This window comes from Dicentrarchus labrax, unplaced genomic scaffold (genome assembly GCF_905237075.1).
Source record: "Dicentrarchus labrax unplaced genomic scaffold, dlabrax2021, whole genome shotgun sequence".
NCBI classification, from domain to species: domain Eukaryota; kingdom Metazoa; phylum Chordata; class Actinopteri; family Moronidae; genus Dicentrarchus; species Dicentrarchus labrax.
The window spans coordinates 10,856,162-10,878,433 of NW_026136714.1; the positions used below are offsets into that span (position 1 = coordinate 10,856,162).

At 40.6% G+C, this 22,272-nt stretch overlaps 2 protein-coding genes across 2 annotated transcripts; both read left to right on the top strand.

Moving 5' to 3' along the window:
• The first annotated feature begins 1,008 nt into the window (after nucleotides 1-1,008).
• On the top strand, nucleotides 1,009-6,147 carry LOC127376004 (coiled-coil domain-containing protein 112). The gene is made up of 14 exons (XM_051422468.1): nucleotides 1,009-1,062; nucleotides 1,567-1,694; nucleotides 2,214-2,335; nucleotides 2,523-2,612; nucleotides 2,849-2,924; nucleotides 3,179-3,305; nucleotides 3,451-3,567; nucleotides 3,784-3,921; nucleotides 4,428-4,549; nucleotides 4,750-4,876; nucleotides 5,036-5,203; nucleotides 5,472-5,570; nucleotides 5,712-5,830; nucleotides 5,930-6,147. The coding sequence occupies exons 1-14, from the start codon at nucleotides 1,033-1,035 to the stop codon at nucleotides 5,958-5,960; spliced, it is 1,494 nt and encodes a 497-aa protein (XP_051278428.1). The 5' UTR covers nucleotides 1,009-1,032; the 3' UTR covers nucleotides 5,961-6,147.
• Nucleotides 6,148-6,731: 584 nt separating this feature from the next.
• Nucleotides 6,732-21,678, top strand: pggt1b (protein geranylgeranyltransferase type I, beta subunit). Its single transcript, XM_051422469.1, has 9 exons — nucleotides 6,732-6,888; nucleotides 7,404-7,522; nucleotides 9,669-9,733; nucleotides 10,266-10,417; nucleotides 10,574-10,706; nucleotides 12,327-12,372; nucleotides 14,200-14,384; nucleotides 15,071-15,179; nucleotides 17,879-21,678. The coding sequence occupies exons 1-9, from the start codon at nucleotides 6,761-6,763 to the stop codon at nucleotides 18,043-18,045; spliced, it is 1,104 nt and encodes a 367-aa protein (XP_051278429.1). The 5' UTR covers nucleotides 6,732-6,760; the 3' UTR covers nucleotides 18,046-21,678.
• The last annotated feature ends 594 nt before the right edge of the window (nucleotides 21,679-22,272 follow it).

A 22,272-nucleotide genomic window follows, 5' to 3' on the forward strand; every position in this document is an offset into this window, starting at 1 on the left:
TTTTTAGACCCATTCAGTCTGATATAATAAGTAATACTGGAAGCATGAGCAATTAAACCACCTGGTTATTTGGTAGGGAAAGACAACACACACAATGCACACAAACATTTTGGTTACGGTTAAGCAGTCTGGTTAATGTAAGTCTGTCGTCATGGTTACAGTCTCCTGGTTACATTAGGTTTGTCTCCCAGCATCTATGATCAGGCCCTTAATGGGAGCTAATATATTCCAGTTTGGTCCAGTCTTTCAGGCTAATACAATCTATGAATGATGAGCAGCGTCCTCTGCTGGTGTGAATCATCAACTACAGGAGGACTTGACTTTGACGTTTGGGGATTTGTTTTCTATGTTAAGATTTAAACATACAGAAGTCAGTGTTACTTTACATTCATTGTGAAAAAAGTGTCAGATAAATGTGAGACTAAACTTTAAGGGATCTGTTGAACATGTGATGATGGAGGACGAAAGAGAACAGTTAAAGGAAGAGGTGGCAGACAAACAATTACAGGGGTTCAAAGGGCTTTATTCAAATAGTTAAACAAAACAGGTTTAATATCCAGAATACAACTTCTTTATACACACTAAAGTAATTCAGTGTCACCACTTAAATAAATGCGTGGTTGCAAAATAAAACTTCAAATTTATTGATTCAGATAAACCTTACCTTTAAACATTATTTTGATGAGTTGTGTTGAGATAAATAACGTGGAAATTAATTAATTAAATATTTTTTATGAGAAGCCTAATGAACTTTAAAACTTTAACAATTATTAAGTAACTGGTTATTAAAAATACCTTTGTAGAGGTATAACTCAATGCAGTACATTTGTCTTTTGTTGTTGAGCCCAAACAATATTTTATAAACACTGTTAATGGTTTTAGGGTGTAAAGTCATGCTGTTACACACTCTGGTACAGTAGGTGGCGGTATTCACCTTCAACGTTGATTTGTAGACAGCAAAGGGAAGGAAGAGGAAGAGGAAGAGGAGGAAGAGGAGGAAGAAAAAAGTTTTGTTTACAGATTCACTCAAACATGGCCACCCTAGCAACCACTCATTGCTCGGTAGGTGTGAGAGAACTGTTTGCTGTATTTGTTCTTATATCGACATGTAACAGTTATTATTTGTCAGTCGATACATTTAAATTATCTGAAATGTTTTAATGTTCAGGGGAAGCGGACGACTGATTCGCTAATCAATGTGAGCTAACGTTAAGTTTGGGTGAAAGAAACCGTTTGCTAATGTTATGGCTTTGTTTCACATATGCTTGACAAAAGACATACTGTAGTTAATATGTACGTCCGTCATTAATTGGTGTAATTATTTTGCGCTGTTAGCCTTTTATTTTATAACTGCAGTAGTAGCTACTAGATGTCCGAAAATGGATGCTTCATGTGGTACTTGGTTACCCATGGTGCTGTGTTTCCAGATTGATGAAAGACCCAGTGTTCCATTATCGGACGCGTTGAGGAAGACCATTAAATATATGCATACCTGCACAACTGTTATTATATATTGCGCTATGATCAGCTTTTGTGTTTGTGCATTCATTAAATTAATTTGATCAGGAAGAGGGAGACTCTCTTGTCCAGCATCCCTGCACATCATCCCCGGTCAGCAGTGATCATGTGGACGACAGACTGGCCAGACAGAAAGCTGCACAGTTTCTCAGGGAGGCCGAGAAGAACAGGAGGCAGTAAGTGAAACTACCCAGGGTTATTTCATATTTCATTCAAAATCTTCAAACGCTTAACTTTCACTGTAGCGATACAGTGGGTGGCAGGAACGCCATACAATAAATGAAATCTATCACACACGTTATTACCTCAACCAACACAATGTACATTATTTATAAGCTTTGAAAGCCCAGTGTTTACAGCAGAACTAATGTATTGGATTGCATAATATTGTAAGGTCATTTTTAGCCTCAGTTATTTCACACACTTCTATTGTATGAGGAGTAAGTTAATTCTCCCTTACAGGATCAGCAATAGCAAGAATGCCACTGTAAATGAGACAATCAAAACTCATGTTATACTTTCACTTTCAGATTCAACGTAATAATAATTTGAAAACAGACAAGTATGGTATTATTCGTGCTGTATTAATGTAACCAATCACAAAACCACTGTAACACGTCAAAGAAGTACTTGAACTGTCTTCACCAGTCAATGTTGTGATCTGCCCATATAACTTTCCTCTTCTTTCTTCACAGGATAGAAAAGTTGGAGAAAGAGAGGACACTGAGTGTTCATTGCAGAAAGAATGGCTGGACAGATGTGACTGGAGAACTGGAAGAGCATGAGAAAGGGCTGGAGGAAGAAAGAAATACAGAAAGTGGGTTGTTCTTTGAGCTACAGTATCTTAACATTTCCCCTGTGCATTTTAATTTGACAGGGTGCCATGGGGTAGAAAATACTCTAGTTGAAACAGTCAACCTGTGTTAAAGGTGAACATCTGCCGTCAACACTTGACCATTTTGATAAAAACAGCTGTTCATAACATTCTTTGTATTTATTTTTAGAGATGAATCTTCAAAAGCAGCTCGTGAGGATTCATAATGGTGTACGGAAATTTCAGAGGCAGCTGATAGACGTGAAGCCAACTCCTGAGTGTAAGTTTTGTTTCTACCTTTAAAAAATATTTTATTCAGCCATCTTGTGAGACATTCAGTATTTTTATTTGTATCAATATTTGTGCCATTCTGCTACATCAATATAAAATATGCTATTGTAAAGTAGTGCACTGCTCAATAAAAGCATGGTTATTGTAGTGTCATAACTATGAACAATGGGAATAAGATTGTTTTAGGCCAGATTGTTAATACTTTCTCTACCTTTCTGCTTTTAGTGATTGAAAGACTGAAAGAAATAATGTCAGAGGTGGAAATCTCAATTAACACCCTAAAGGAGGATCAGCGGTCATGGTAACAGAATACACTAAACAACTTTATTAGACTTTGTATGTTCTTCTTAAAATGTTAGAGAACCTATACACACATACAACATTTAATATTATTTTCTTAGACAAAGCAAACAAGAAGTCAAGTAGGCAGCCAAGTAGGCAGGCAGATAACAGATTATGACAAATACTGATCAGTGTTTTCTCGACACTGGGAGTTAATGCGTGTAATAAAAATGTTATCAACAGTCAACTTTTGTGTTTCTTTGCTCCTCTCAGCTTTGAGGAACTTCTGAAGGAGGAGAGGGCATGCAGACAGGAGATCACTGCTTATGAGAAGAAGATTGAAAACTGGAACCTCGCTGTCAAATCCGACCCAAAACTACCCACAGCTCCCACTGTCAAGGTCTGTCTCTACTCAACTTCCTTTATTTGTTTTTGTTTAGTTCATCGTTCATGCAATTAAAAGAGAGTCTTTTTTGTTTGTGTGAGAACAAAATGCATCTAGAATTCTGACCCATGTAGTACTTTATTCATATATTTCCCATAAGACCAAACCTCTGGACAGAGACCTCCCTGCAGAGGTCAGAGCACTGGAGGCTTTCCTGCAAAAGACGGGAGGCCTTTATGGTGGCTGGGACCAATATGACCACCAAACCTTCCTTAAAGTAAGACATTGTCTTTCTCTCTCTTGTAATAACTTGTTTTAATAGAAAGTCATGTTTCTTTTGCCAACTTACACTTGCAGATCATTGCACACAGCCACTGAACACCACTCCTTGAACTAACACTCTTTAATGTTTTTTCCTCAGGCAAATGTCAAGCCAAAGATTGATTACCCGCAAGATTCCTGTCTGACTTACTGTAATCTGTTTGATTTACAGGTCTGGACAAAGCACAGTGGGCAATCATCTTACAGGAAGGAAGCCAAACTGTATTTGCCTGGTAAAACACTGGAGGATATAGAGCAACATGAGGACTGGCATCAGGAGCTGATTTACCTACAAGATAGAAAGAGAGAGGTAGAGAACTGCAACAAAACATGTACGCTCAATAGGAAACCTCATTTGGATCGGTAAATGGTACACAGTCCTCACCAAGCTCATCACAAGAAGTCTTTTTGACATCGCAAGATCACCTGACTGTGTATTTTTAAAGTGATTTGAATACAGATTGTGAATCCAGATATTTAGTTCTCAGAACTAATTTGTTCTAGTTAAATGTATACCTAAATTATGACTCAGAGAACACCTGCATCAGAAACACAGGGGCAGAGTCATCTTTATTCCACCAGGTTGCATGTACAACGTACAGTAGATCAGCCTCTACTATAAATTGATTGGTTTCTAATAGTATACCTACAGTGCTTGTACACTTTCACTTTATTAACCTCAATTAAAACTTTCTTTATTCTCTATAAACATGACATAGCCAAGAGCTCAGAAGGATCTTCTTTGGAAGCTGTGGTGCTGTCTTCTAAATGTTTTGTGGTTTCCATTTTTGCCACCTGTCTTCATACCACACACAGGCTATTCAGCGATGGAAAGCCAGCAAGCACCAGGAACGCCAGATCAGGATACAGAGTCAGGAGGATGCGGAGGAGGCAGGAAAGAGGGAGAAGGAGGCCAAGAGCCAGGCCCGCCAACACAGGTGAGTCAGAAATAGAGTCAAATGGAAAACAGAAAGACGAGGTGGAGAAGACATTGATTCTATGACTACCAGATCTGATGAGTGTTTGATTGGTCACGTTAAATAAAGGTGAATTTGGGGGATTTGTTTTCTCATAGTCTTCGTTATTGTCACTTTGGTGTCATGTTTGATTTAGTGTGTTCTATCCTCTTCTGTTTTAGGACTGAGGAGGAGAAGAGGGAGGCGGCCCGGCGATTAGAGGAGTGGAGGGAGGAGAAGAGAAGAATGGAGGAACAGGAAAAGGAGCAGAGACTGGCTGAGGAGATACAAAAGAGGAGATGGGAAAAGGTGCTGTTGTTGAATTTGTGTTTGTGTGGAAAGTAATTTTACTGTAGTTGTGGTTATGTACAATAACAAACGTACAGATCAACGGTTGGTGTAAACAGGTGTTATGGTTGGTGCAACAAATATTTACCCTTACCAATCTAAATGATTTCTATTCATCAGGAAGAGCGTCGCCGCCAGCTGGAAGTGAAGCTGACCATTGAGGAGCAGCTACGACTGCGGAGAGAGCAGGAGGAGGAGGAAAGGAGGAGAAGGATAGAGGAGGAAGAGAGGGAGATGGAGGAAAGGAGAAAGGAGGCAGCAAAGGGCATCAAACGCTTTAATGAAAGGGTACAACTCTCAGAGACACACCAACACCAGACTTCATGAAGTGAAGTGTAGTATAAAGGGTGCCTTGGTAGCTCACCCTGGTAGAGCTGGTGCCCCATGTCCTGCAGTGGCCATGGGTTCAATCTCTCTCTCTCTCTCTCTCTTTCTCCCCCTCTCTTTCTCCCCCTTTCCTGTCAATCTTAGGCTGTCTTATCTATTAAAGTCAAAAAATGGAGAAGTCACCATACTGTGTAGAATACAAAGCTTTATTCTGTCTTTCTCGTTGCAGGATCTTCACAAGGTGGAGGCAAAGCTTCAGGAGAAACAGCTGAGGGAAAAAGAGGAAGATGAAAAACAGAGGAGAATTGCTGCAAAGTTAAAGGAGAAGGTGAGGGGTTGAACCGTCAACAACTCAGTCATGTATCACAAGATCTCTCAAAATCATTAACACAAAGATGTGAATCTGAATCTTAAATAAATGAGGTTGTGGGTTTAGGAAAAGGTTAATGTTTATTTGTGGTTAATACAGGGGGATGGTCACATCAGTAGAGACCCCTCCAGGCTTACACGTCCCACTAAGGGATGGGAGGAGCGAATGAAACACATTGGACCTTCAGGAGGAGGGCCACTGCTACAGATGTTTCACAGGTCTGATTGTCCCTACTTGGGTTTCTATTAAGGAATGTTTTGGGTAATAATAGGTGATTGCTTGCTGAATCACTGAACTCTTCTGTTGCTTTGTTGCAGAGCTGTTCCCACTTGGAGACAAGGCCTGTGATGAGCAACAGTGGAAGCCAACTAAACAGTCCTGACATGATTAAAATTAAAATGTACACAATGGGAGCTCAACCAGATTTTATTTGACTACTGTGTGCTGCTGTCTGAGGTTTTGTACAATCCATGGATTAAATTAAAGTTTTATGAAATTGTTATTTTGAATAATAAAAAACTCAATCATTACATTACAGTTTTGTATACATTTCACAACTTCTTGTCTCTGGAGGTGTATTTTGCTTTGTTAAAATGGTTGACTGGTCACCGTCAGTGTTATTGGAAATCAGAATGAGAAATACTTTATTGATCTCCTCTATATATTCTACATATAGAATAGAAATGTATATATAGGTATGTACATATGAGTGGAAAATAAAAATGGAAATAGAAATATAACAAGAGTATAAGTATGTACCTTATATAATAATACAATATATGACAATATATAGACAGAAGAAAATGTATGCCACAGAATGAAATGAGTTATAGTAGTGATTTTTAAAGATTGCAGTATTACAGAAGTTACAAAGTATAATGTAATAAGCCAGAGTATTGCACATTGACCAGAGTATAAATTATATTCACAGCTTTCTAACAATATTTATTGAGGAACATCAATACATTTACCAAAAGTCACATCCAAAGAGACAATCTGTATAATATGTACGGGTTGTGTTTTCAACAGAGCTTCACTGTGCCTATAAACAAACTATAAATGGCGCCTATACATTGCGCTGTAGTGTAAGCTTTTATTTTGAAAAACAATAGTACCGGAAAAGATTCCTCATAGGTGCGGATGCAAAGATGGCGGAAGAGGAGAGCCAGTTTGAAGAATTTGACCAAATAGACTTTTTAAGGGATCGACATGTACGATTCTTCCAGAGGACACTTCAGGTGCTGCCTGAGAGATACGCCTCGCTGGAAACGACCAGGTACGTTAACTGGACTGAAAAGTGTTTCTCTGATTCATGTTTTGTTGGAAAGCCTTGACTAGCATCCAAGCTAACTGGGGCTCAACCGTTTTGAATGGAAGCTAGTGCTACTTAGCTTAGCGTGCTGGCTAGCCTCAGCAGTGAAGGGTTGTGAAGTTGTGACAGATTGGTTGTTGTAAAACGGGAAACTGGCGCTACAACGAGGCACGACGCCTTGTGGAACGTATTAGTCAATGTTAGTAGGTTACAGTATAAGAATAATCAAAGTGAACTTCATGTAAAATGGACTGTAAAGTTGTTCATTTGTCAACAACTACTGTGTCTCTAGTTGGATGGAGAACCAGCAGCTAGCTCTAACTAACTTAAGACTGATCAGGAGTTGTTAAAATATGGTTTTGAGTTGGGTTTTATCATCTAATGTAACTTCACTGCCACAGAGTGCCTTGTGTGTCTTTCAGTCTATTAATATTAGATTGGTTTAAAATGAATAATGTGTCTATCTGCCTTCTTTCCAGGTTAACTATCATCTTTTTTGCCCTGTCTGGTCTCGATGTGCTGGATGCTCTGGATGTGATTGATAGAAATGTAATGATTGAGTGGATCTACTCATTACAGGTTCTGCCTACAGAGGATCGTAAGTCTCATATCGTCTCACTTTTTCCACACCTGGCTGTAAATATGATTAGTTTAAACAGTTAATTATATATATATAAAAAAAAAAACAGGTTTGAAGTACAACTATTAATTGCTAAATATAATTATATAACAAAGGTTAACAGTGAAATCAAACGTTTGTTGTCAAAGCAAATAACTGCTTCATGAGTAAGTTGAATGAATCACCTCTGATGCACGGGGCTTCAGACAAACAGGTGTTATAATAAAATACTATACTACAGTATGTACAGTACAGTGCCTTACTGAACAAATAGCCTGTGTAAGAACATGTATGTCAGATTTCACTGGTGTTAACTGCTGCACTACGACTTATATCTGTAACAACTTTAATAACACGATCCCCCTGAGTCAAAAAGTAGAGCTGCTAAAGCCCCGTGGGAGCTTTATCGATCAAACAAAGCAATCATTATTTTGTCTTTGTTAATATAGCTATAGTTAATATAGGATTTTAGATTCTTTCAGAGTCTATGGACAGGAACTCCCAGTATTTCTGAAAAGACAGAAGAAAGAAGCAGTGTATGAGATCATACTTTTAGAAGTACAGAGGCTGGCTTAGAAAAGGTGCAGGATGCGGCACCCTGGTAGCTCACCTGGTAGAGTGAATGAAGGCTGAGTTCGTACTGCAACGGTCCGGGTTCGGTTCCCACCTGCAGCCCTTGCTGTGAGTCGTCCCCTCCTCTACATACTTTCCCGTCTCTCTTTAGGTACTCCTATCTAATAAAGGCAATAAAAGCCCCAAAAATAACTGAAAGAAAAGATGCAGGACTCAGGCTCATGCTCACACTCTGACATACAAGGTTTCTAATTACCAGGGCAGGGAGTTAAAGTGGGGTGGGTGGTGGTGTGTGAATGCTCACATCAAGAAAAACATAATCTTTCACTTGGAAATGACAGAAGCTGAAACACTTAAGTTAAATTATTCTATTAATGTTGTCGAATGTGTGTGTGTGTGTATGATGGTCTGTGGTTACATCAGGGTGGGAGAGAGGGAGGGCAACTAGGGCACTGCTGGATGAGGGGTTCAGGGCAAGTTTAGGTTACTACCAATATGTGTTTTTCTTAGAGCATACATTTCAGGAAAATCTTGTCAAGTTTGACCACTTCAGAGTTGTCAAACTTAAAAACTCTGTGAAATATTTATGTTATTTTTTTTAAACAGATATTGGCCTCCTCCTCACCTAACCTGTTCTGACTGTACCTCTGTTCCTCAGGAAGAGTCGGACTCTAAATATTTAATGGCTTGTTGTTTTGTGTCCCTTACAAGCCACTCTGTACCATCTGTTTAGATGCCCAGTTATTTAATTATTCATGACATCAACAAAAATCATGTCGGGAAAGCCACGCTTGATTGGTCTCATTTCTTTCCTGCTGCCATATGTTTGGTGTCTGGCTGGTTTCTTGTCGTTACATGTCAAAATACAGCTTGAGAGGCACTTGAGATATCCTAAGGTATCATTAGTATGAAAAAAACATTTTTTGTTTGAAGCTTTTAAGAGTTTACAGTCATTGATGGGTGTGTTGCTGCTGTCCAATTGAGTGCAAATGTGCTGAATGAATTCATCTGTATGGGTCTGAAATGTGTGTCTGCATCTGCTAGAAGACAACCATCCCTGATGTAGTTGTAAGTGCCATTTAACAAAATGAACATTAGTGTGCTGAAAATATATAATGTTTGAGACCTTTTCTGGTTGCATTGAATACATTTTAAAAGCACAAACTCAAGAATAAGAGACCATATGACTGCCTGTCATTGAGTGCAACATGATCACACTGTACAATAAGCCTGTTAGTCAAATCAGTCAGCAATGGAGATGTGTGTGACAATATTGTATGGTTGTTATATGTTCTAAGTGTCTCTGTAGCATAATGTTGGGTTCATTGTGTGCTATATTTAATGGTTTTTACTATGGCCAGTAGATGGCAGCAGTACACTTTTTTTTTTTTTTAGTTAGTTGAGCATCTTTGCTGCACCTTACTGAAGGTCATTACCAAGAATGAGACCAGGGTAGTGCTTTCTCGTTCTAGTTTCTCTTAATGGTTACCAATACCTAATGCAGAGTGTTTCTTAATCTCTATCTGCCCTTCCCCCTGTTATTCTCTTCCAGAATCTAACCTAAGTCGCTGTGGGTTTCGAGGATCATCACATATTGGAATTCCTTACAGCACTAAGGTATTTTTACCAAACTGTGTCTTGTCTGTAAAGCATCCCCTCCCCTTGCTTTAGTCTAAAGATATATTTTTGGGGTATTCATCGCTCTGATCTCGTATTTTCTCTAATTTCCCTTTTGCGTTAATCCTTCTCAAAATGTTTGGATTATTAAGCCAGTTCAATCATTGCACCGATCCGTTCTCTCACATCAGGGTGTCTGGGCCATTTCCAGTTTAATTAGCATCACCCCAGCAGCTGTAATATCAAGCCATTGTGATAGATGTATTTTTCACATTTGGCATTACTTCTCTATCCCCGTGGAGACATAGTTGTGGATGTAACGACATTGCCAACCGGAGTCATTTCCCCAAAAAGGTATTTTTTAGCTGTCTGTGGATGGCTAAGTACTTGATCTGTCTGGGCCTGTTATTGCTTTTAAACAGTTTTTCCCCCTCTAGTTGTTTGTTTTAATAACTGCTTTAATCTCTTGGTTTTTTTTGGTCATTCCACTGCAGTTGTATTGAATAATATCTCATTTTGATCTTTTCTTCAGGGACCAGGCGTGCTCCATCCATATGACAGTGGCCATGTAGCCATGACCTACACTGGGCTGTGCTCACTTCTAATCCTGGGAGACGACCTGAGCCGGGTTAATAAACAGGCCTGTCTGGCTGGTCTCAGAGCACTGCAGCTGGAGGATGGCAGGTCAGTACGCACACGCACACACACGCACACACACGCACACACACATGCACACACACATCTAAATTTGCACTGGCACTTTCACTCTGACTCATATACACCTGAGGTCATGTGAACTCTCTCGTCTTTGTGGCTTTCCGTGTCCATGTGTCCTTCCAGTTTCTACGCAGTGCCAGAAGGAAGTGAAAATGACATACGGTTTATCTACTGTGCAGCCAGTATCTGTTACATGCTGGATGACTGGTCAGGCATGGACATCCAAAAGGCCATTGAGTACATCAGAGGAAGTTTGGTGAGTAGATGTTAAAAATGTAGACTGAGACGTTAGACTGTGGGGTGTATATGAAGTTTTTACTGCGCCTCTTATGAATGAATATAATGAGACCTATATTCCGGACCGACAGACCCACCCCCTTAATGGTACATCCTCTGTTTGTGCACCATTCAAAGCAGTGCCTCTACACTTGAATGGGGAGAATAGGCCACCCACCTTCAGTAGGTGGCAGTCTGCCTAGAAATACTTCATTTATAATAAATGGGGGCGGTTGAGCAGTGCATCATGGTCTTAAAGTTGAGTTTTTTTCCACCCCACCAGGAGGAAAAACAACATGTTCCAAGTTTATGATGTGGCACTTGAGTGATATTTTTGTCAGATGTTACTCAACCCTTAGTTTAGCCTCAGTAGTTGTGATGTGGGGTCGACACATCAAAGTGGTCTGTGTGAGGTATTGTCTTCCCTCGGCATCTCCGTCTCTTGTACAACTCAAGTCCCCAGAGCACAGAGATTGTCCCATTCATCTCTTCAACTTCAGCTTATTTTAAGTCTGACATTTAACACAAGAGTGTTTCATTACATAATTTCTTCATTGTGCGCAGGGTGTGTCTCGCACACACACGCACACACACGCACACTAGAAAGGGAGAGGAAAAGCTGTGTTAATAAGTTAACAGATAACTGTAAATCATGTCTGAAAAGTATATTTATCCACTTGCCACATGTTGGTGGCTGGATTCCAAAAAACATCTTTGGCAACGCAAGTTAGTTGTTGGTGAATATAAGTATACAGAAACTAAAACAAAAACACCAGATGATAGGTGGTTTTGTATGGAAAAGCCCTGGAACAGTAGACAAGTTTACCAGCCACGCTGACGTTTCACTTGCATGCGGATGGCGCCAGGTTTCCATTTACTAACCATATTGTTATGGTTTGATCAGACCAGACACACAAGCAGACAAGGACTCAACCTTGTTAGATTTTCCCAAGTGACAGCCATCTGCTGTTGAACTTGTGTATTTTTGTAGGAACCACTGCCTATAATAGGTAGTCGTGTTGCTTCGAAACTTTTCAAAGTTTCAGTGAACGGATATAACCATGTCTCCAAGTGTAATCTCAAAACGGGGTCTTAGAGGATGCTCATTTTTAGCTGCTCTGTTCCATTAAAAGCTGGTTTAGCTGGTTTAGGCTGAAATACAGGTAAACCCCATTTGGGACTATTACCAGCTCTCGTGTAACATTTATTGTACTTAAATGACTGAAGCTCAAAGGTTGGAAATATGTTGTGACGCATCTCATTTGAACTGATCTGTAGTCTACAAAGTCGGTTAAAACCGCTGTGAGGGAATGTTGGTGTTTGTGGTGACATCTTTCCATTCAGTTTTAAATTATGACTCACAAATGGGCTTTTTTTTTTGTTTGGGCATTTGGCTTTATTTTGGATAGTGACAGTAGAGAGAAGCAGGAAAGGCAGGGTAGAGGATATCAGGAGATGATATACAGGAAAGGGCCTGGGCCTGAGATGGGTTCAGGATGAATAAATGAATGCAGTTTCTTTTTACATTTATCTCTTTCGTTAGCCTTTCTTGCCAGATGAAATAATGCCTGTAATTGCTTTTTCTTTGTTCTCTACACAGTCCTACGACAATGGGTTTGGCCAGGGAGCTGGACGAGAGTCACATGGTGAGTGCGATCTTCCTTTAATGGTTCATACTTACAGGGTATAGATAACAGAAATGTGAGTTTGAAAGCCGAATGCACATCAAGGGGATGGTTGCGTAGGTCAGAGAAGAAGAGTAAAAATGTACACACTTACACAACCCAGATTTAAGTCTGATTTATGAACATAATTTAGATTTTCATATTAGATCAAAACGTGTGTGGGTGTGTTGGCAGTGTCGTGGTAGAGGGCATGAAAGTGGCTGATGGGAGTAACTGGTTTAAAGGATTAGCCAATAAAATCTCTGTAGATGCATTGTCCTAATTAATCCCTCCCTCATGCAAATTAAACCTTATTATTCTGACACAAAAGCCTTCCTCCCACACACACACACACACACACACACACACACACACACACACACACACTTCAAAGCACTGCTTGGGACATATCTGTAGTTGCCTTTTTGACACGGTAAAGGTAGCATTTCCTGTTGAATCTATAGAATTAAAACTGCTTGAAGGGGCAGATCCTAGTTTGTCTTGGTAATTTCCCTTGCGATAAATTCAACTTCTATGATTACAGGCTTTCATTCATCTGTCTGAGGGCTGATTACACATCAGTAGAGATATACAGTAGATCCCCCATTACCCATCCACCCTTGAAGTATATGTGTTTGTTCAGCACCGAGACCTCCCACACTGTGTGCTTTAAATGTGCTAAGACTCTTGCACTGTTTTTGGAGATAACTGTGTTTGAGCCTCTGTGTAGTTCAATATGTGACACTTGGTATTACAGAAGCTGGGTGCCAGGGGAAGAAATTAACTTTCTCCTATGGTTTACGTTTTCAGCATTTGGCTTTTATCTTACTGCTTTCTCTATATTTCCAGTATTTCTTCTTCTTTTGGCCCCAACCTACTGTTAAGAGTCAGTGCTGTTGGGTTGCCCACAGTTGTGTTTGATCCAGATTAATATTTATCCCCTCTGATCTTCCCGTGCCTCCAGAAGATAGCGAGCTCGACATGGTTGATTGGAGGCGAGTGTAACACATCGTCAGATTTACACACCTGACCCACACACTTCACCCCACCTCTTCTTTGTTTTCTCCCCTCATACATGAGCACACACAAACACAGATAAGCGGCCAGGGATGGTGGGAATATTTAGAGAGGAGTTAAAGGCATAGTGATAAAGAAAGCAGTTGACAGTTGGGTTGTAGAAGGTGATGAATAGCTGCTACTTGTGGCTATACTGATAACAGCCTGTCATCAATCAGTGCACACACTCATGTTTGTATGACTCTAGCTGTAAAGACGATCTGCAGTCAGTCCCTGGCTAAAGAATCTTTATTCCACTCAAAAGTCTTACATTATTGTACAGAGAAGTATAAAAATGCAGCCGTTTTCCTCGCACACATTTCTGTGTATTCATACGAAACATAAGGTAGCGCCACATTGTGATAACTTCCAAGAAAAGGTGGAAAGTGAGAGTAGCAGCATGCTAATCAAATATTTGGCAGTAAATAGGCCCACACGCAGACACACCCTCTGTTTTTACTGCAGTGTCCTGTAATCATCTAGTTGTCAGTCATTAAAACATGTCTGCGTGAAACCACGGAAACTGCTTTTCAATTTGAATATATTGTCAGAAATTAGTAGTCTCATTTAATTCATGTGTGTTATGAGTTGCTCATATCTACTTCGTGTGTGTGTGTGTGTGTGTGTGTGTGTGTGTGTGTGTGTGTGTGTGTGTGTGTGTGTGTGTGTGTGTGTGTGTGTGTGTGTGTGTGTGTGTGTGTGTGGTGTGTGTGTGTGTGTGTGTGTGTCGCACACTCCTGTCTGTGTGTCCAGGTGGCTGGACGTACTGCGCCATAGCCTCGCTGTGTCTGATGGGTCGACTGGAGGAGGCGCTGAGTCAGCGGGAGCTGGACAGGATCCGACGCTGGTGTATCATGAGGCAGCAGACCGGCTTCCACGGGCGCCCTAACAAACCTGTAGACACATGCTACTCCTTTTGGGTGGGAGCTACGCTAGAGGTACAGACGGGTGTAACAGTCACAGTCCTGCGTGCATTTACATGTTTAGTGCATTTAAGCATTTAAGTTTGCAATGGAAGAAGATAAAACAGAAGTTTTGAAGAGTGCCTTTTTAAAAATAATACTGTATGTACTCGAACTGCCTGAACAACTGACTTAATCCCCCCAAAAAAAAAGTGAGCAAACTATTCAGCATTTGGGTCATGACTGTGCCAGAGGTACATACATGCATACAAATGATCCAAAAAACTGTGGATCAGCTATGAGTAAGCCAGGGATATATACATACACACACACACACACACACACACACACACACACAAGCAAACACAATGTATGAAAACTGTGAATTTCTGGGTCAAAAGTAGGACACTGGGATAAATGCACACACTCAGACAATATATCTGAATATGGCAAACATCGAGGCTCCTGTATAGAAAGAGAATAGCAAGTGTTTGATCATTAATTTCAGTGACCTTTGTGGAATGAAATGCAATGATACGAGCCTTGTTTCACTCTCTCTTCTGAAAATGTGTTTTAAACTTTACAACTGGTTGAAAATAATTTAATTTATATTAGATATATATGTTTAGTTTTTATATTTGTTCCCAAATGATAAAGCTTCTTCCCTCGTTCCTCTCCTTTTCTCCCCCACTCCTCCCCTCGTACCCTCTCTCCTGTCCCAGCTGTTAGACGTGTTTCAGTATACAAACTTTGAGAAGAACAGGAGCTTCATCCTCTCCACGCAGGACCGGCTGGTGGGGGGATTCGCCAAATGGCCGGACAGCCATCCAGGTAAATGATCTGACTGTTAGAAGTGGCGTGTGGGATGACTAAAAGACACGACCTGAAAGCTAATTACAGAAGACTGCTGTGGTTGTTTATATTGGTCTTGAGTTTTTCTGGGGGTTTTTTTGTATCCGCAGGCAGATTTCTGTCAAAGTGACGCAAATCCCATGTACCTTTTTTATATTGCTGTAAAAGCCACAGGAGTGGAGAGGTGGAGTGGGGTTGAATGGCGTGTTTAATGGCCATGTGGTGGAAACGAACAGAGCTCAAATAGACTATGTAGAGGTTGCTGTTCATCTTATTGTTGCTGTTTATTTATCAGTAGCTTCAAAGATCTCAAGGACAAAAAGATGATGAAACTAAGCAATTTCTTTTCCCCTCTATCTGACTTTCGGCTGAACAGTTTCCACCCTGCCCTCCACAGGTGCAGAGAGGTCAGGGTGGAGTTGTGGTTGGCAGTTTTTACTTGAGTTCAATGGAAAAGCTCTTGTAACCCTAACCTTCAATGGTGCACATGCTTGTGTGCGTGTGTGTCTCACTGGCCCTTGTAATGTGTAATTGATGAGGCGATTGTTCGTTGGTAGCCTCAGGACACAGGAGATCGAGCTCCTCACGTTACAGGAACAAGGCAGGGAAGATAGGCTGCAAGAAACAATGCGGCAAAACAGATGCTGTATTGACAAAACCTCTTAAATATTTCTGAACAAAAGAGAGTTTTAGGAAATAAAAGGGACTCTTTTGCAGTATGGGTGCTGATAGCATTGGACTTTGCATTACTTGAACAGTGCTGTCATGCTCGGCTACTGATGTCCAGGAGCTGGTCTGGGAAGATAGGAGGCAACAATGACATAGAACAAAAGAGGGTGGTTTGTATTTGTCAAGCAGATCTGGTCCAAATATACTTTAAACATTTGACACAATGTGTTTCTGTCCACAGTTGCTCTTTAAGAAAGAGTTTAGGTCATCAGCATCAGTTTTCATGTTGGGAACAGTTGGTATCGTGTAGAGACAGGGTGGTTTAAAATTTCAATAAAAGCATCTGTTGACATGAACCTAAGAAACAGATCCACAGCTATTTTGATTGTCTGACTTCATGGCTATAAAAATGGCTGAACAGATGCTCAACTGATGGACCACAGAATACTATAAGAATTAGCTGTTAATGTTGCTCTTGTAAAGAGTCATGTATTAATTTGTTTGAAAGGTTTCTATGGTGAAAATCCATTCTTAGATTGGGGCATTATGATTAGCAACCAATGCCGCGTGCACAACTTACGTCTCTGTTCTGGCAGGCCGCAGCCTGCTGAAGAGCACAGCGGAGCTCCTTGCATGACGGAATTAGCCAGAACCGCCAAGAAATTAGCAAAGCCAAGGCCTTGCTGTATCCAAGTATCTCTTCCTTTTATAACCCCAACAGTCATTGTGACTAAATTGCTTGAAATCATCCAACAATTGTAGATTTCATGTGCTCATGATACATATTGGAGGTGGAGGGAATGCTTTAAAGTGATTATAATTGATATTTTTATATCAAACGGAAGAACTATGGAAATTAACTAAACTAATAGTGATGAATTAACTGATGATTAGCACCTGAATGTGCAGCTCCCCTCTGCTTTATGGTGACTTTCAGCTCATTGTTTAACAGTCACTCTTGCTGCTGTAATAGAGTAGTTTTTTTGGCTGCTGCTGTTGTTTTCAGCCAAAACATTCTAATAAGAGATCACTTACATTTGTCCAGATGAATGATAATGTTGTTCCTTAATTGCTCGATGTGTAAAGCAACTGTTTGCTTCCAAGTTCACCCTAATAACTTGAAATGAATGTCAGTGTTGCCTTAACTGACCCAGAGTGGCTACAAAATCAGTTATTGCAGGATTAAAGAAAAAATGGCAGATTACATTATAAGTATCAGTAGCATTACAAACATGAACTATAATTGTCCAGTTTAAGTTTGGAAACATGTCTGTTATATGAGCGCACTGGGTCATCACGCCGCTCTATCGGAATGATAATTCAATATTGTTATTTACCGACTTACCTTGTTAATGTTCTGCAAATTTCTGTTGTCCAAATTAATTGTATTGAACTAGCTGCAGTCCAAAACACAAACGTGCCTCGTGTGTCATTTTGTATCCAATTGCCATACATCACAGTTTGTGATATAAATCTAAATAGAAAAATATCCTTTTTAAATCAAATCTCGCCTCAAACATCGGACTAATTCAGATGTATTCTGTGCAGCCTTAAGTCTGAGCCCTCTGAATCCTGATTGATGCAGCTAATGGTGCTTTGATTGATTCTGATGTCTGTGTCCAATGATCTGTCATTTCATTATAATTCAATTACCGCTCCATTTACTGGCCTGTGGAGCTTTTACTTTGGTCCCAGGGGAGGGAAAGGGTCATGGGGCCAACCTATGTGCATAATTTATATCTTCTTAAAGGAGCAGCACAACAAAAACAATGCTTCTGCACAATGGTGATTTTATATGAAATTAGGTTATTGTTTTATTTATTGAGTAATGGAGAGTGAGGTGACAAACACCATCATCGTCTTATCTCTGATCATGCCTACAGACCTGTCACACACAGGTGCTTCTGCTGTGATACACGTTAACCATCTCTGACCCAGTTTCTCCCTTTTTTCCCCCTCCTTTTCATCCCTCACTGTGCCCCCATTTCTCTCCATTCCCTGTCCACCAGACCCTCTCCATGCCTACTTAGGGCTGTGCGGTCTGTCTCTGATCGGAGAGCCCAGTCTGAGGAAGGTCCACCCAGCTCTTAACATCACCCAGAGAGCCTTTCAGCACCTCCAGCAGCTGCAGCAGACATGGAGGGACAGCACCGGCAGCTGCAGCAGACAGCATTGACAGAAGGATGATCCACGGCTCTGTCTCTGAACAGGTTCGGTAATCAGGAACATCCTACAGTAGTCAGTCGAAAGGCAACTGGACTTTTTGCTGTGTGTCTTGAAGATGTTTGGCCCCTCGTCTGAGAGGCCTCCTCATTTCAGGAATCAGGAAGGTTTTTCTCCGGTTACACACTAGTAACTCCGGGGAGCTCATTTTAAGTCCATCTAAAGCGACCTTTCTGTTGAGCAATATACGCCACACCTTTTTTTTGCTGCCTTTTTATTAGTAGACGATAGTAAATAATAATGTGCATTGTGTTTTGTGGGTTAAAATTATGTGCCAGAAAGTCAAATTTAAGTCACTGGAGACTTGAAGAAATTCCAGGTGCCTTTGCACTGAAGTTTTTGAAGCTTCCTGCTCCTTAGCCTCATCATCATAGTCAACAACACAATCAGCTGTAAGCCTTCTAGCCAAGGATGAACGCTACTGGTTCACTTCACATGGATATAAGAAACTTCCTCAAAGTAAATATTATTCGCAGTCTGAGAGGGAACCCTGAGGAGGGCTTAGGGAACATCTAAACTGTCTGTTTAAATTGTTCTGGAGTAACTGCCGGCTTCAGTAGTTGAAGGTTTTTGAGTGAGTTGATCTAATTGTATGTGATACTACTATGAATGCTTTTCTATTGTTGAATAGTATAGGCCCAGTGGTAAATTTGAGGGGGAACAAAGTCATATGTTTCCTTTAGATTAACATCCCTACATTCTCAGACTAAAACCACTCCAGAGACACTATCCTCCCTGTATAGTAGTTTTTGCTTCTCCCTCCTAACATCTCCATCGGTGCGTTGCTCTTGAACCTCTTCAAAGCCTCAAGCTCCCCAGTCCCAAAGGTGGTACTGGCCTGGCAGGTAAACTCTCCCGTGTCTCTCACTTCAACTCACTTCAGTTTCACCACTGCAGGCTTTTTTGGTTTTTTTTGTCAGTGATCAAGAGAGATTTAAAAGATAATAGAACTGCTAAAAACCACCTTAAGGGGCAAATCTAGGAGTTATTTATCCTAGAAAGAGGATTTTTAAAAAAAAAATCAGTTTAGCTACAGGCCTTATCATTGCAGATCACAGAAAATCTAATTTATAGTTCACATTCTTCCTGAGGCCAACAGAAAAAAAGATAGATAATTTGGTAAGAGGGAGAAAATCCCTGCTTCCCTTCAAGGTTGTAGCTGTCAATTTTAGCAGAAGATCCCATCCCGACATCCCCCCCGACTCCTGAACCTTGAACTGATCTGAGCTCCCATCCCTCACTAGCTTCCTTACCCCTGCAAGGCACCAGCCAGTTTATAATCAATAGGAGGAAGAAGAGACTTGGGGAAATGTATTCTTTTGAACGGCACTGGTTATTAGCTTATTTTCAGAACAGCAAACAAAGAACAATGCACATGAGCGGTGTGTGCCACCGAGAGTCAGGTTGCGGAAACGACTATTATCCAACCTGCTAGTCGCTTCCCATTGAGTCCTAAAACATTGACCTCCAACAAAACTTGACCAAGGTTTGCACCACTGGACTCTCTCACTGGAAGTGCTACACATTGTCTGCACAGATGCTCACAGGTATTAATAGCCACTGCAGCTCATACACGCCACCTTCCAGACTTCCTGCCCTTGAGCTAAGCTACACATTACACATTTCTAGTTTTAAACCCTTATAAAAACTTGACATGGTGACACAGAGGTACTGAAATTCTGAGTTGTGCTCAACCTCTTGCCTTCTCATCACATCAATGCTCTTGACTCCCAGCAAGCAACATTCCCCCCTGCTGAAGCCACACCCTTTCAGTATAAGATCGCTGTCCCGGCAAACACCTGCTCCCTGTTATGACTAGGGAGGAGGAGACAATATCACAGCAAGTCAGAAATACAGTGGCCTGTCTGCAACACGTTGCCTGTGGGAGTCTGCTGTGAGTATATAAAAGAAATATCCCCTCTGTGGTTTTCCTTCCCGCCATCTAAAATGGAGCTGTACCTGGCCTCACCGCCCCTTTCCCGCCAAGTTGCCCTCATTTTCAGACTTGGAAAGCAGAGCAGGCAGACAGAGGAAAGGAGAGAAGCGGGGAGGAGAGGTGAATAAATAAATAATTTGACCCATCCATTATTAAACATAAACTGTCGGAGGCTGGAATCTCCTCTTTGAACCCAAACTCTCAGTGTTATATACCCTTGTTTGGTGCAAAAAACGTTGCTTTTTAGCCTACCACATCCTATATTGCTGTATAGTTTTCTTACTATTCGCCTAAGACGATGAGCTTTGCTACAGTTACTCTTGCTGATCTTGTCGATTCCTTTTCTGAGAACATTTTGTGAAATATTTTTTAATAATTTCACCTTTTAGAAAAGATATGTCAGCTATGACTTTCATTGCTGCTGCTGAATTGAGCCTCACACACACAAATCATGTGATAATACAAGCTCAACAAGATGAGCTTGTATTATTCATCATATAGTATTTCTGGTATCAACCTTTGTTGTTTCTTAGTCATGAGATGTCTGAAGTAAATTGCATTGAAATAGTTTCCCATGCATCTTCTGAAGTGACTTTTACTACTTATACAACCTCCATTGACTGGGTTCTGTCCTTAGCATACGTAGGCCAAGTCACATAGTAAAAATGCTCTAACTTGACTCTGAAATGTGCCTCACATAAGCATTGTTCTGTGTCACGGCTCTCTGAATGCTCTCCACGTGTACAGCATGCTTTAATTGGGCTTAGCTTGGCTGTTTCAATCAATAAAGGCACAGGATATAAGCGTTTTCTTGAAGGGGGAAGGAGGAAAGGTGTATCCTAAGTCCTTGTAAACATTCAGGGTGGCACTCCTGCTCTGTAAACAATTTTTCCTCCCTCTCATCTTTGTAGAGTTCACTTATCCGATCAAACATAAGCCTACCGGTAGAGGTCGTTTTACCAGAATCTGGCTTTGTCCCTTCATGTCTGGTCAATAATGTATTTCCAGAAAAGAGGGGAAGAATTCATTAAGACAGAACCCATAAATGCTTACTCGACTTTAAAAAAGGGTGAAGGATTGGATGGATGCATCTGCCACTTACTGCGGGGCGAAGGCTGCACCATAGCAGTTGTTACATTACGTCTCCTTTTTTTTTGCCACATCACGCTGCAGTCGATGCTCTCAGTCCCACAGCATGAAAAGAGAGGGACAAGGCTTTGCTTCTAAGACGGCTGCAGTGAAAGCTGCGTTCGGATGTGAAAGAGACTGTCTTATGAGATGCGGCCAAAATGTCAAACGCAGTCAATGTTGAACCCTTGCCCTGTCGTCAACTAATATACATACTGTAATAATAAATAATGTAACAATAAATGTAATGGAATTTATTTTTTCTATGCTTTGTAGAAATATTGAGTGTAGATAAATATGTAAATGTCTATAAATATGTGACTTCAACTGTGCAAGTGCTCAAGATGAAAAAAAATGTTTACAGCCACATCAGTGAGACGGTTAGAGGAATTGGATATGCAAATGTTGATATGTGATGTATTATAGTACTTCAGCTTTGAACTTGAGGACAGTAATGTTGATTCTAGCTTGGCGGTGCATACTGTATTTATGGTGAATAAAAACACGTACTAACTTTTACAATTGGATTAGTTTCACTGTTTTGAGCGTGTGACCTCAGGATTGCTTTGGGTATCAAGACTTAAAGTCGAAAGGCTGCGTGGTCGTTAAACTCGAAAGCATTTTACCCCCTCTGGAGCATGAACGTGCTCATAAAATGTAACGGCAGTGCACTTATTAGTTTGTGATGTCTTGTGGAAAGTTGACATTTCGTCCTAAAGGGGGTGCTAAGAGAAGGTTTACCTCTGGGGATCACAAACGTTCTCAGTTAACAAACTGGTCCTGATGAATCTTGTTATAAATGGATGATGTGTCCTGGTGGTGGCCCTAGAAGGAAAGGTCATTGAGTCACCAAAAACATTAAGATTTATCATCAAGGGACAATCAAGATCCGAAGCAAAATTGCAAGAAATCAAACCATTAATTGTTTGTCATGAACCAAAGTTTTGGGATAAATAGTGGCCTGATGGTGTTGCTCAACAAAAGTTAATGAGGTCAGCAAAATCTCTCAAGAAAGCGTCACAACCAAAACCATAATCTTAATCCAGATCCACGGCCTTTCCACATTTATTAGGTGTGCTGCTAAAAATAATCAAAGGGGACCAAAAATCCTCACGC